At 40.7% G+C, this 10,222-nt stretch overlaps 1 protein-coding gene across 4 annotated transcripts in view; it reads right to left on the bottom strand.

The window, feature by feature from the left end:
- Window positions 1-72: 72 nt before the first annotated feature.
- Window positions 73-10,222, bottom strand: part of GART (phosphoribosylglycinamide formyltransferase, phosphoribosylglycinamide synthetase, phosphoribosylaminoimidazole synthetase) — a 37,934-nt gene continuing 27,784 nt past the window's right edge. For all 4 annotated transcript variants that reach the window (XM_061453687.1, XM_061453685.1, XM_061453684.1 and 1 more), the window contains 7 exons: window positions 9,945-10,097; window positions 8,594-8,797; window positions 8,138-8,269; window positions 7,392-7,522; window positions 5,759-5,900; window positions 2,664-2,779; window positions 73-1,466 (listed from right to left, as the gene is read on the bottom strand). In XM_061453687.1, the coding sequence (XP_061309671.1) occupies window positions 1,284-1,466; window positions 2,664-2,779; window positions 5,759-5,900; window positions 7,392-7,522; window positions 8,138-8,269; window positions 8,594-8,797; window positions 9,945-10,097 (1,061 nt within the window). In that variant the 3' untranslated portion in view covers window positions 73-1,283. The remainder of the gene's footprint in view (window positions 1,467-2,663; window positions 2,780-5,758; window positions 5,901-7,391; window positions 7,523-8,137; window positions 8,270-8,593; window positions 8,798-9,944; window positions 10,098-10,222) is intronic.

Genomic DNA, 10,222 nt, shown 5'->3' with positions numbered 1-10,222 from the left:
GACAAAGTTAAATTCTGGTTCACAGACTCCTTCTCCAGCTCATCCCTCTGGCAAAGGAATTCCACTGAAAGATTTTGATGTTTAAATTTTTAACTTTATTAGACATGATTTCAAATCCAAATTGAGATTATGTTAACACAAAAGTACCATGAGGACTTTAGTGCACAGAATACAAATTAGCTTTCTCTGTATTAAAGGGGAGCCCTAAAACATACATAATCAGCTTCAGTCAGATACTTCTGGATTGTATGGGGGAAAACTGATTACTTTAGTGAATACATTAAAATGTTTCTACAATTAATATTAAAATATTAAAAAAACAGGTGCTTTTTCACCAGAATTGAACTGTTCAAAACCCTTATTGTTTCCATCAGTATTTCAAGTGAAAATACAGGTCCAAGAATAAAGGCACTTAACTTCACCAGAATTGCTGAAACATGTCTCACAAGCCAAGAACACATTCTGTATCTAGTCCTAACCCTCCTTCTGCTTGTTAAAAAGAAAAAAAGCCAAACAACTATGTTGCTTCTGAACAAATCTTTGAGGCAAATTCATATGTGGATTCACATGGGGATGCCCAAGGGCAAATGGTCATTGGATATTTAATCTATTCAGCACCTGATAGCAAGTCCAGCGCTTGAAATTACGGGCTATTTCCAGAATCTGGGCCAGACAAAATCTACCAACTTTAAAATAGAAACTATATGGGAAAAAGCCAATTTTATTACCTGCAGGAATACTTAGTGTTTTGGGAGGCCAGTTCTTGTTTTGGCTAGAGATTTTTGTGAGTAAAATTTTTGCCTTTAGCTGTCTCTCACATTGTACCGATTCCATTACTTTTCCCCACAGACACTTCACAGCACATGAGAAGAATGTCCTCTGTTATAGCCCATACAGCCTGTTAGACAGTAATACTGATGTTTCCAAGTCAACCTGAGAGATGCTCAAATCTTTCTGTAACCAAGAGAAGGGGTTTTTTGTTTGTTAAGAAATTGATTGAGAGCCCAAATGTTGGCAAATAAAGTGATTATACTTAGGAAACATGTAACGGAGCCATCACTGAAACTACTGAGAACAGCCCCCTTCCTCAATATTTCCATTTGTGGCTTTCTCCAGATTTTCCTTTGAATCCCTGTTCGAGTGAGAACATGACATGGTAAACTCTACGTTGAAAACACTACGCGAAGAGAATACATCGTCCGTGTTACTAGTCTGTGACCTCTGTTTCTATCAATTAAGGCATCCAGCTGCCCCACCTGAGGACGCTGGCAGATGTGATGCTCCTACTTCCAGTAGATCTTACCGGCTTCCCCAACCTGCACAGCCCCACTGGCGACAAGCTGCAGGGCAGCAGGGAAGGCTCGGTGCTCAGCCTCCTTCACCCTTTCGGACAGGGTCTCCACTGTGTCACCAACCTTAACTGGAACCGCCTCTTGGAAAATGATTGCTCCAGCGTCAACTTCCTCCTGTAAAAGCAATAGCCAAGAAGTCTATGCGGTTGAAAGAGGACAACAAATGTAACCCAGCTGCCTTGGGGATCTGTTTATCATTACACTATTACAGAGAACATGAATTTGGGCTCATGTGAGGAGTGCAAAAAAGATGCTGGCATCCACACCGGCCTGCAAGGCACTGACAGAAGTGTAGTGTTCACAGAAAAATAGGAGGTAGGCAGAACACCATCAAGTAACATTTCCGCTACAGAAAAGGAAAGAAAAAAAGCCATGCTAACTGGAGACATGATAGGCTAAATTGGACCAAATGATGACATTTCAATTCAGAAGAGTGAATTAGTCAAGCCATGGCACAGAGCCGGAGCAGAGGACACCGCAGGTCTTTCTTCTGCATGTCAGTGAGGCAGATCCCCGCTGCTGAGTTACTGTTTCTCGGTACATTGCCACACAGAGAAGAAACCCTAAGTCATATCATGGAGAAAGGAATGCAATTTTTCCTTCTTTCTGGAAAATAGTTTTTATCTCCTTTTCCAAGAGAAAGGAAAAATCATGAGAACAGATGTCAGGAGCAGTGGAAAAGGAGAGGATAATCTGAAGAATGCAGCGAAGAGGGGGAGACTAGTTACTGTCAACCCTGAGAACTGAACAACATGGAAAAAATGCACCCTGAGGTGATAAAAATGTGCATCTTCCCAGTGGAGACATCCCTGGCTTTTGTTTTCTTAGTTTCTAACAGAAATTGTGAAGTTTTTCTCCGTTACCACAAACACTGGATTACTTCTCAACAAATCAAAGCTTCTTGCACCATTCCCAGCGTTGTTGGTTGTTGAGTTCTCTTTTTTCCTTTTCTTAAAAGCAATGACTCAGGAAGGTTCTACAATAAAATCTAAGAGTTGGTGCTGTGTAGTAATAAAGATTTGGGGTTAGCCAAGGCCTTATATGAACTAGTACCCCTGCTCCAACTGGTGCTGGTAGGAAGCAGTGGGATGCTTAGGGAAGAAGTTAGCTTAGGTAAAGCCTAAACTCCTGTATAGACTATTAATTTCCAGTTCCTTCTCCAGGGCTGGCAAACTAAAGCTCTATATTGTCTAATAATGTTACAAATGAACAAAGGAGCAAAGGTGATGGTATAAAGGTGTTCCAAGCAAGCTCTGAGGTGAAAATCTTAAGACTAATGAATTACAAAGGGAAGGAGAAGAAAGTACTTACAGCTACAAAGTGTACAGTGCAGCCTGTGACCCGCACTCCAGCCTGTAACACCAATTTGTGGGCATTTGCACCCTTAAAAGAAGGCAGTAGAGATGGGTGGATGTTCAGTATTTTTCCTGAAAATTACAAGCAAGATCATTGCCTTTCAGAATTCAGCCTTACCAGAGTGTTCAAAAGTACCATAATCAACAGAGGAACAAATGACATTAGTGAAGATTTTTCACACCTTCTGCATACACTTCATTTTAATGATACTGACAGACAACCACCCAAAGCATTTCAGAATGTCTCGCTCTTTCAGCAATCAGTTACAATCAATTGCATGGCTAAAGCACATTACTCCAGTGACTAATAGTTTTGATGTAGCTGCTCTTTCCCTCAGCACTTTGTTCTTCTTTGCTTTGATCACAATCCTCTTTCTTAGAAACTCGGTGCAGTTTCAAATGATGTAACAAATGCCCCATGACATGGCAAAAATTCTTTAGCCTGGACTTTTCCTCCACACCTGTTTTGGCTTAATGAAAGACAACAGCTGCTCATACGAGAGCCTTCTCTCTGCCCTTCTGAAAAGCACTTCTCTGTCACTACTGATTTCTATGTGGAAAGTTGGCAGGGGGCTCTTGAAATTGATAATGTAACCTCTAACGCTCAGCCGGATACAACCATAGTTATGTCCCCAGGAAGCATGTACCTTACATTTGCTTTAGAAGAGAAAGCATATGCCTGCGTTCCCACCTAGATGTAAAGTAGGGGAGAGTGGCTGCTCATGACCTCAGGGTCTCACCACTGTGGTAATGCAATGGTTAAACCATGAGAAAACCTTTCTTCTTGCAGACTTCCCCTGTTTGCTCCTAATAGTCTGTGATAACTCCTCATGCCCATTGTGGAGCAGAGTGAAGTCAAAAGGTGCTTGACAGCTCCAGATCTTCTCTTAGATACAGTACAAACCTTTACAGGATAAAAAAAAGTGGCCATCAATACTATTTATACCCCAGAATGTTTCGCCCACGCCGTCTCTGCATGCCTCCTGTTTAGGAAGACCGTATGTCATTGGGATTCACTGAACACCACCTAAATGCCAAGCAGCGAGACGGAGCTGACAGATGCTGGCGGAGGCAGCAGTGTACTGAAATAGAGGCTTATGATTTTGTAATGTGAAGGGAAGGCCATTCCTGGCAGCACTGCGCAAAACCTGCCCTCTCAATGCAGTAATTCATGCAGATGGGACTGTGCAACTTAAAAGAGGCAAATGTATTGGCTGATCTTCAGCAATATCTCAAGTGTGGTTTGTATCTCCAAAATACCCTTTTTTGAGCATCAGCACCTCCCTGCTTGCTGCTCAAGTAAAAAAGTATTGGGGACAGTAGGCTGAAAACAACACTCTGCCCTTTTGTCTTAAGTTTCCCCACTTATTACAATAGCGTCAGAAACTGCTCTAAAGGAATGTGAGTTTCTGTTTGCTTGGTCTTGTTTTGTTTTTTAATCTGTCCTTTACGTTAATATTGAAAATTAACATTTCAGGGCCATTAAGACAGAGTTTCATAAGTAACTTCACACTCAATGTCCTTGTGACTGCGAGAGGAAGAGAAAGCAACAGCTTCTAAGAGAGCTGCAACAAGAAGTGATTACTGGTGGACAATTTAGGGCAGTCAGCACCTGGACATGTGTTGAGTCAGAGTTTTACAGCAGGTTCCAGTTAGCTGGCACAGATCCCTGAGCTCAACTTTGAGCTCACACCTAAGACTCAACTGAAGCATACTCTTGGTCAGCGCTCACACAGGTGTCTATTTTCAAGCTCAATTCAGTGCTGGGCATTTAAAAAGTGAGTTAACCATTCTATACTGAAACAAGTCTTTTCTTTTGCTCTCAGGCCAGTCATATATATAATGCAAATCCTGCACTGTGTAGGGCCATCATGCTCTGTTCCTAAATCAGAGGGAACTAAACCCACCCTTTATTTACAAGGTCTTTGCACTAGAGAAAGTTCTTTTCCATCCTCTACACAGATACTCAAAAGACATCTCCTGTAGCGTGGAATTCCTCTCTCCCAACTACAGCCATCTGCAGCACAGACTTTTATGTCTTCTGGACTCCATAATGAATGGGAAGAAACAAAAACAATTCACCTGACTTTAGCTGACAGCTTTAGCATAAAATGAATTGCCTCCTAGGAATGCCTGGTTTGCTCCACTGGTTTTTAAGAGAGGTGTGAAAAGTAGTTCAGGTGTAAAAGGTCTGTTATCACAGACACACCCAGGGGAACACAAAAGTCACCCTGTGAACAGTAAGGCCACCCAATGTGTAGGCTGACCAGCCTGCAATTAACTGGTATGAGCAAGAACTAGTTTAAGTAACCTTGACTGAACCCAAAGCAGAGCAAACAGTGAAAAGAGCAGCTGTTTGTGTGATTCCGGACACCCTGAAAGAAACAGGGGTAAGAGGAATGTAACAACTGGGGGAGGGAGAGCAGCCACTGAAGTAGGCAGAGGTGTTACCAGCCTGTAACAAAGCCCTGGAAAAACTGTAAAAGATGACCAGAATGGAGACACTGTAAACATGTTGGACCTACGTGCCTGTGAAACCTGCCACTTGGATTCAGACAGCTCCTCTGATGTCTGACCAGACGACTGGCAAGGTCTTGTTAACAGGAGTTGCATGTTACTGCCCAGTTCTGCAGTTTTACACGCAGCTGAAACAGCTAATCTGTTAGGGGAAGGAATTCTCAGTGTGTGGATGCTCACATCTGCCTGACCAACACCCTCTGCTTAGGCAACAATTTGCTCTGCATCTCATGTTTGCAGAGATCTAAAGCCTTCACAACCTTATTTTTAAACATTTTCTAATAAATCAAAGACTACAAGATCTTCACTTGCCCTTGGCTTCCTTAAATCTCTGTGGAAATGACAGAGGGAAGGGGAAAAATACTGCCTTTCTCTTTCTTATACCTTTCCTTACAAGATGGGAAGAGTCTAGTTTCCTGCAAACCCAGAATTAGTATGATCACATCTCTATATTTTTCCCATTTTCTTCTTCCTGAGGATAAGGTATAAAATTACTTTTATTAAAAACATGCATATAGTACTATGCTGGCTTACCTTCCCATTTTTTGACAAAAGGACCTGACAGTATTCGCATAAATCCAGCCAGACAGATCAGTTCAACCGAGAATTCTTCAAGGACTTTGTCAACAGCACTGTCAAATTCAGTGCGACTTTCATACAATTTATGGTCAATAACCTGTGATAACCCAAAAGACACAGAAATAGGGACATGGTGTTAGTTTAATCGAGCCCTAAGAGCACAATCAAATGATAGCCTGGAGTAATAAAACCCAAGTTAATATCCACGTGTGGCTCAAGTTGGGTGCACATGCACAGCAAGAAGAGTTCATAAATGCATGCAGCTCACAGGCAAACTTGCAATCTTTATTCCTGTTCACAAAGAGCTATCACCAGAATAAACAAGAATTTGGTTTTATTAGGCCCATAGCTGTAGGCCCCAGCATTCTGACACAATGTAACAACCTACAAATGTAGGTCATTAAGACAACCTAAAGTCTTACAAGTATTTCATTCAATTTAAGGCCTCTGACAGTTTTAAGCAGTTGAACCTTGCTAAAAATTTTATCACAAAACCTTGACAGGCTAATCACAACTCATAAAACAGACCCTACTGCATAAGGTCAATGTTCTTGAGTTACATATTTTCCATCCAGGACACATCCCCTCATTTAAGCAGGAAGAAGGCAGTGCTATGTAACTTAAAATATCCAGAGTCTTTAAAATAAAAGTATCTGTTAATGCCTACCAGATTTACCACAGTAGTCTTGAAACACCAGAAGTAGTTAGCTGAGAAGGTGGTAGAGAGCACTGGAAATAGAGCCCAGCTCAATACTGGGCAGAACTACCCAGTTCTGGCACAACATATTCCTCAGTGCCCGTTTCATCACTTTCCATCTTAACCATTGAGACCATCAGCCATCCCAGACTGTATTTTTTCCCCTCATTATATGTTTGTTCTTCCCTGCACACCATGGACATACTTTACTTGTGATCCTTGTGTACTCCCAAATAACAGACAGAAATGATGATGTTCAAATCCTGCTACCATTAAAGTTAATAGCAAAGCTTGCATTAAGCACAACTCTTCCCTGTGCCCATAGCTATCAGTGAGAAGTGTCTGTAAAATGCTAAGTTAGAACAGTAGCATTCCACATCTGTAATACAAATGACTGAACAAAGAGCAAAGCAATGAAGTGCTGGATTCAGTGACACTAAGGGAAATGCAGTTTGGTTTGCATTTATACTGAAGAGCCTGAAGCAATGCCCAAGTAGTCGGTGGAAAGTCCTACTGTGTTTGAGATCCCTGTTTCAGCCAAATGAACTACCATGTCTGTTTAGCATGTAATTTTAAAATTAAATTTGGATAAAATAGCTTGTTACTTCAGTGTAAATGCACTACACTTAAATACATGGCAAAGTTTAAACTGTAACTCGTGACAGTTTTGTCCTTGTTTAATATTGACTGCTCCCATCAGGATCGCTGGCAGCATCTCTCAGAAGGAGAAAGTTTGCTCAAGGGCATAAATTCATGACAGACTGAAAAAAGAAAAGCTAAGGCTTCCTATCAAACCATCGTTTACCCCAGTATAATTCGTTATGTCACAGTGCCTTCCCACTATAGTCAGAGACAATGATGGCTAGTTTTAAAAAGATGAGAAACACTTACCCTTGTAGAAATACCAGCTTTTTCAGCTCTCCTTAAGCCCTCCACACCAACTTTGTTAGAAACAACAAGAACTATTTGTGCAAAACTGGTGGGTTTCTTTGTGCTGCTTATGAGGGCTTCCAGATTTGTGCCTATGAGTGACAAAATAATTAATGAATATTAAAGACATTCCTGGAGAATAAATATAGTTAAGAGCCAGAAGAGGTTTTAAATAAGCAGCAATGTGGGTGAGACCCAATCCAAAATCACTGATGTTAACAATAATCCTTTTTTAATTGGTATTACTGGAGGCTGAATTTGACAGCTGGAGGCTATAGGGCTTTTACTAGCAATTAGATTTGCAAACTATAATTCATGAAATTGAAATGATGGCCTACCCCTTAGCAAGTGAGAATACTGGAAACCCTAGCAGATTCTATCTGGCAAGAAGAAATTCTGATCTATTTGTGAAATAATGCTGTTATTCCTACAGTGCAATCATTATTTGGATTTGGAGATATGCAGAGTCTGTAGATAAAATGAACACAGGTGTAATTCAAGTGAGTTTGCAGCAGAGGTTAAAGATCATTCTGTTTGTGACTGAAATTAATCCATGAGCCAAATCCATCCTGCCTGTTACTGAAAGCCTGCTAGAAGCCTATCAGAACCTCCATGGAGAATTGAAAGACTTACGAGATTTTACATCTAAGATCAAGTTCTGTTTTCAATAGTCTGTTTTACACTGTATTGAAGAATATAACTCTCACCTGTTCCAGAGATAAGGACAGCAACCTTCACTTTCTTTGTTTGGATTTTGCCTTGGATATGGCTGCGCAGAGACAATGACCTATTTGCCTGCAAGGCTCGAAGCAGATTATGGACTTTAACATGGGCAGAGCCTGAACACAAGAGGAAAAAAAACCAAACAAAGCAATGCATAAATAAAAGGAGAAACAGAGAGGGGAGGAAAGCGCCCATGAAAAGAAATTAATGGCACTGCTTTACTCCTCATTATTTATTTATAGTTATGGTGACATCTGACATTGCTAATCACGTGTTCTATGGACTAAGACTGAAGTCATAAGGGCTGTCATTTTAATACCTTGTGCAAAAAAGCCATGGAGGTGTCAATCAAGAGATTTTCAGCTAACCTCCATGAAGACCCACCAGCTAAGGAACTAAGCTCTGCATTTTTTCTTTAAGGAAAATAAAAATGTAATAACCTTTTTGAAGGGAGACAACTTTCCCAATCAGCCAGGCTGCCTCATGTCTCTCTATGTCCTTGAGGACCTGCTGAGCCAGCTCCTTCTGAACTATCAAGACAGCACCGATGCCACAATTAAACGTTCGAGTCATTTCCTCCTCAGAGAGGTTCCCTTCTTTATGGAGCCAGCAAAAGATTTCAGGAATCTTCCAGGTAAGAGCATCTGAAGAGAATTGAAAATACAAATGAAGAGTGGAAATCAGTACTAATGGACAAATACTAAAAGTATTAGAGTATTGAGAGGCAAGATCTGCGTGAAAAGTACAGACAAAGTCCCACAGCAGCATTAGCTTGAGTGAAATCAGCTTCCATGCACAGAAACAGGATTTTTGTTTTTGCTTCCTTACTGAACAAGGCTTGGGAGTAGAAAGAAGTATCACTCTGGGAAGAAAATAATCATATTGCTCTGCTGCAATCCACTAATCAGTAATTCAAAGTGGGCTCTGAGGCATTCCTTGGAAAATCCTTGTCTTGAAGATGACACTTCTGCTTCTAGAGAAACTATTGTACCAGAACAGTAGCCTTAAAGCTGTCGAAAAAGTCTCATACTGCCCATAATTCTGACCAGGTAAAGATGATTTACAGCAGCATGAGAAATGCTTCTGGACAAGCTACTGTAAAGGAACTCCAAAGACACTAAGTTTCTTTCTTGTGTTATTTTTAAAACTGCATTATCTCCATTTATATATACCAGTGCCCACTAGGGAAAAACGGAAGAATGATTTACATGCAGTTCTGGAGTGCAAAAGTCATTATTAGTTCTCTTACTTTATTCTACAACACAGTGAACACTGCATAGACTACAGTAAGTCATCTACCTTTCCATACTACACTTTGTAAGTGAAATACACTTTCTACCACACCTGATGAGGTTGTGGTGAGGATTAATTATGGTATGTCAAATAGCAAGAGATGTACTTGAGCTAGTAATCGTATTTGAATGTTAATTCAAGACTTCATGATTATCATTTAATTAGCAATAATTCCGTAGGTTATTGCAAATTGTGACAGCTCACTTTGGATTGCTTTTAAAGTTGTTTTATTTTACAAGTATGAATAAAATCCAATCCAAAGCACCACTAGGGGAAGTGAATTCAGTGGCAGCAGTCCTAAGACTACAAAGTGTTTTGACTGGCTCTGATTCAGACACAAGGAGAAATTCAGCAACAGTGAAGAAAAAAGCAAACATTTCTAGAGAGGCAAGTCTAGCTCTTACAGCACAAGTCACCTGACACGGCCCTACTACAGAGGTTTCCACATCAATCCATATTAACATGAAGATGCTTTCATAGCTTTTCTTTTTATCTCACCTAAAACGACACCAAAGGACTCTGGGAGAACTCTGGGGATATTTTCCAGCAAGCCCCCTCCAGTGATGTGAGCATAGGCTTTCACATGGCCTGAGCGGAGGACAGGCAACAGAGTCTTACTGTAGATTTTTGTTGGGGTTAACAAGAGATCTCCTGTAGATGAAAGAGGGTGAAAGAAGACCAGTTACAGCACAGAAAGAAATGTTAATCAATATACAACTGAGGAAATCCCAAAATATTAATTTGCTGGAAATTAATAAGCATTGTACCACAGAGAG

The sequence above is a fragment of the Pezoporus flaviventris genome, unplaced genomic scaffold (assembly GCF_033815535.1).
Source record: "Pezoporus flaviventris isolate CSIRO_AGI_PZ_B2104156 unplaced genomic scaffold, CSIRO_AGI_Pfla_v1 ptg000015l, whole genome shotgun sequence".
Lineage (NCBI taxonomy): Eukaryota > Metazoa > Chordata > Aves > Psittaciformes > Psittacidae > Pezoporus > Pezoporus flaviventris.
This window is presented reverse-complemented; position numbering and strand designations above follow the sequence as displayed.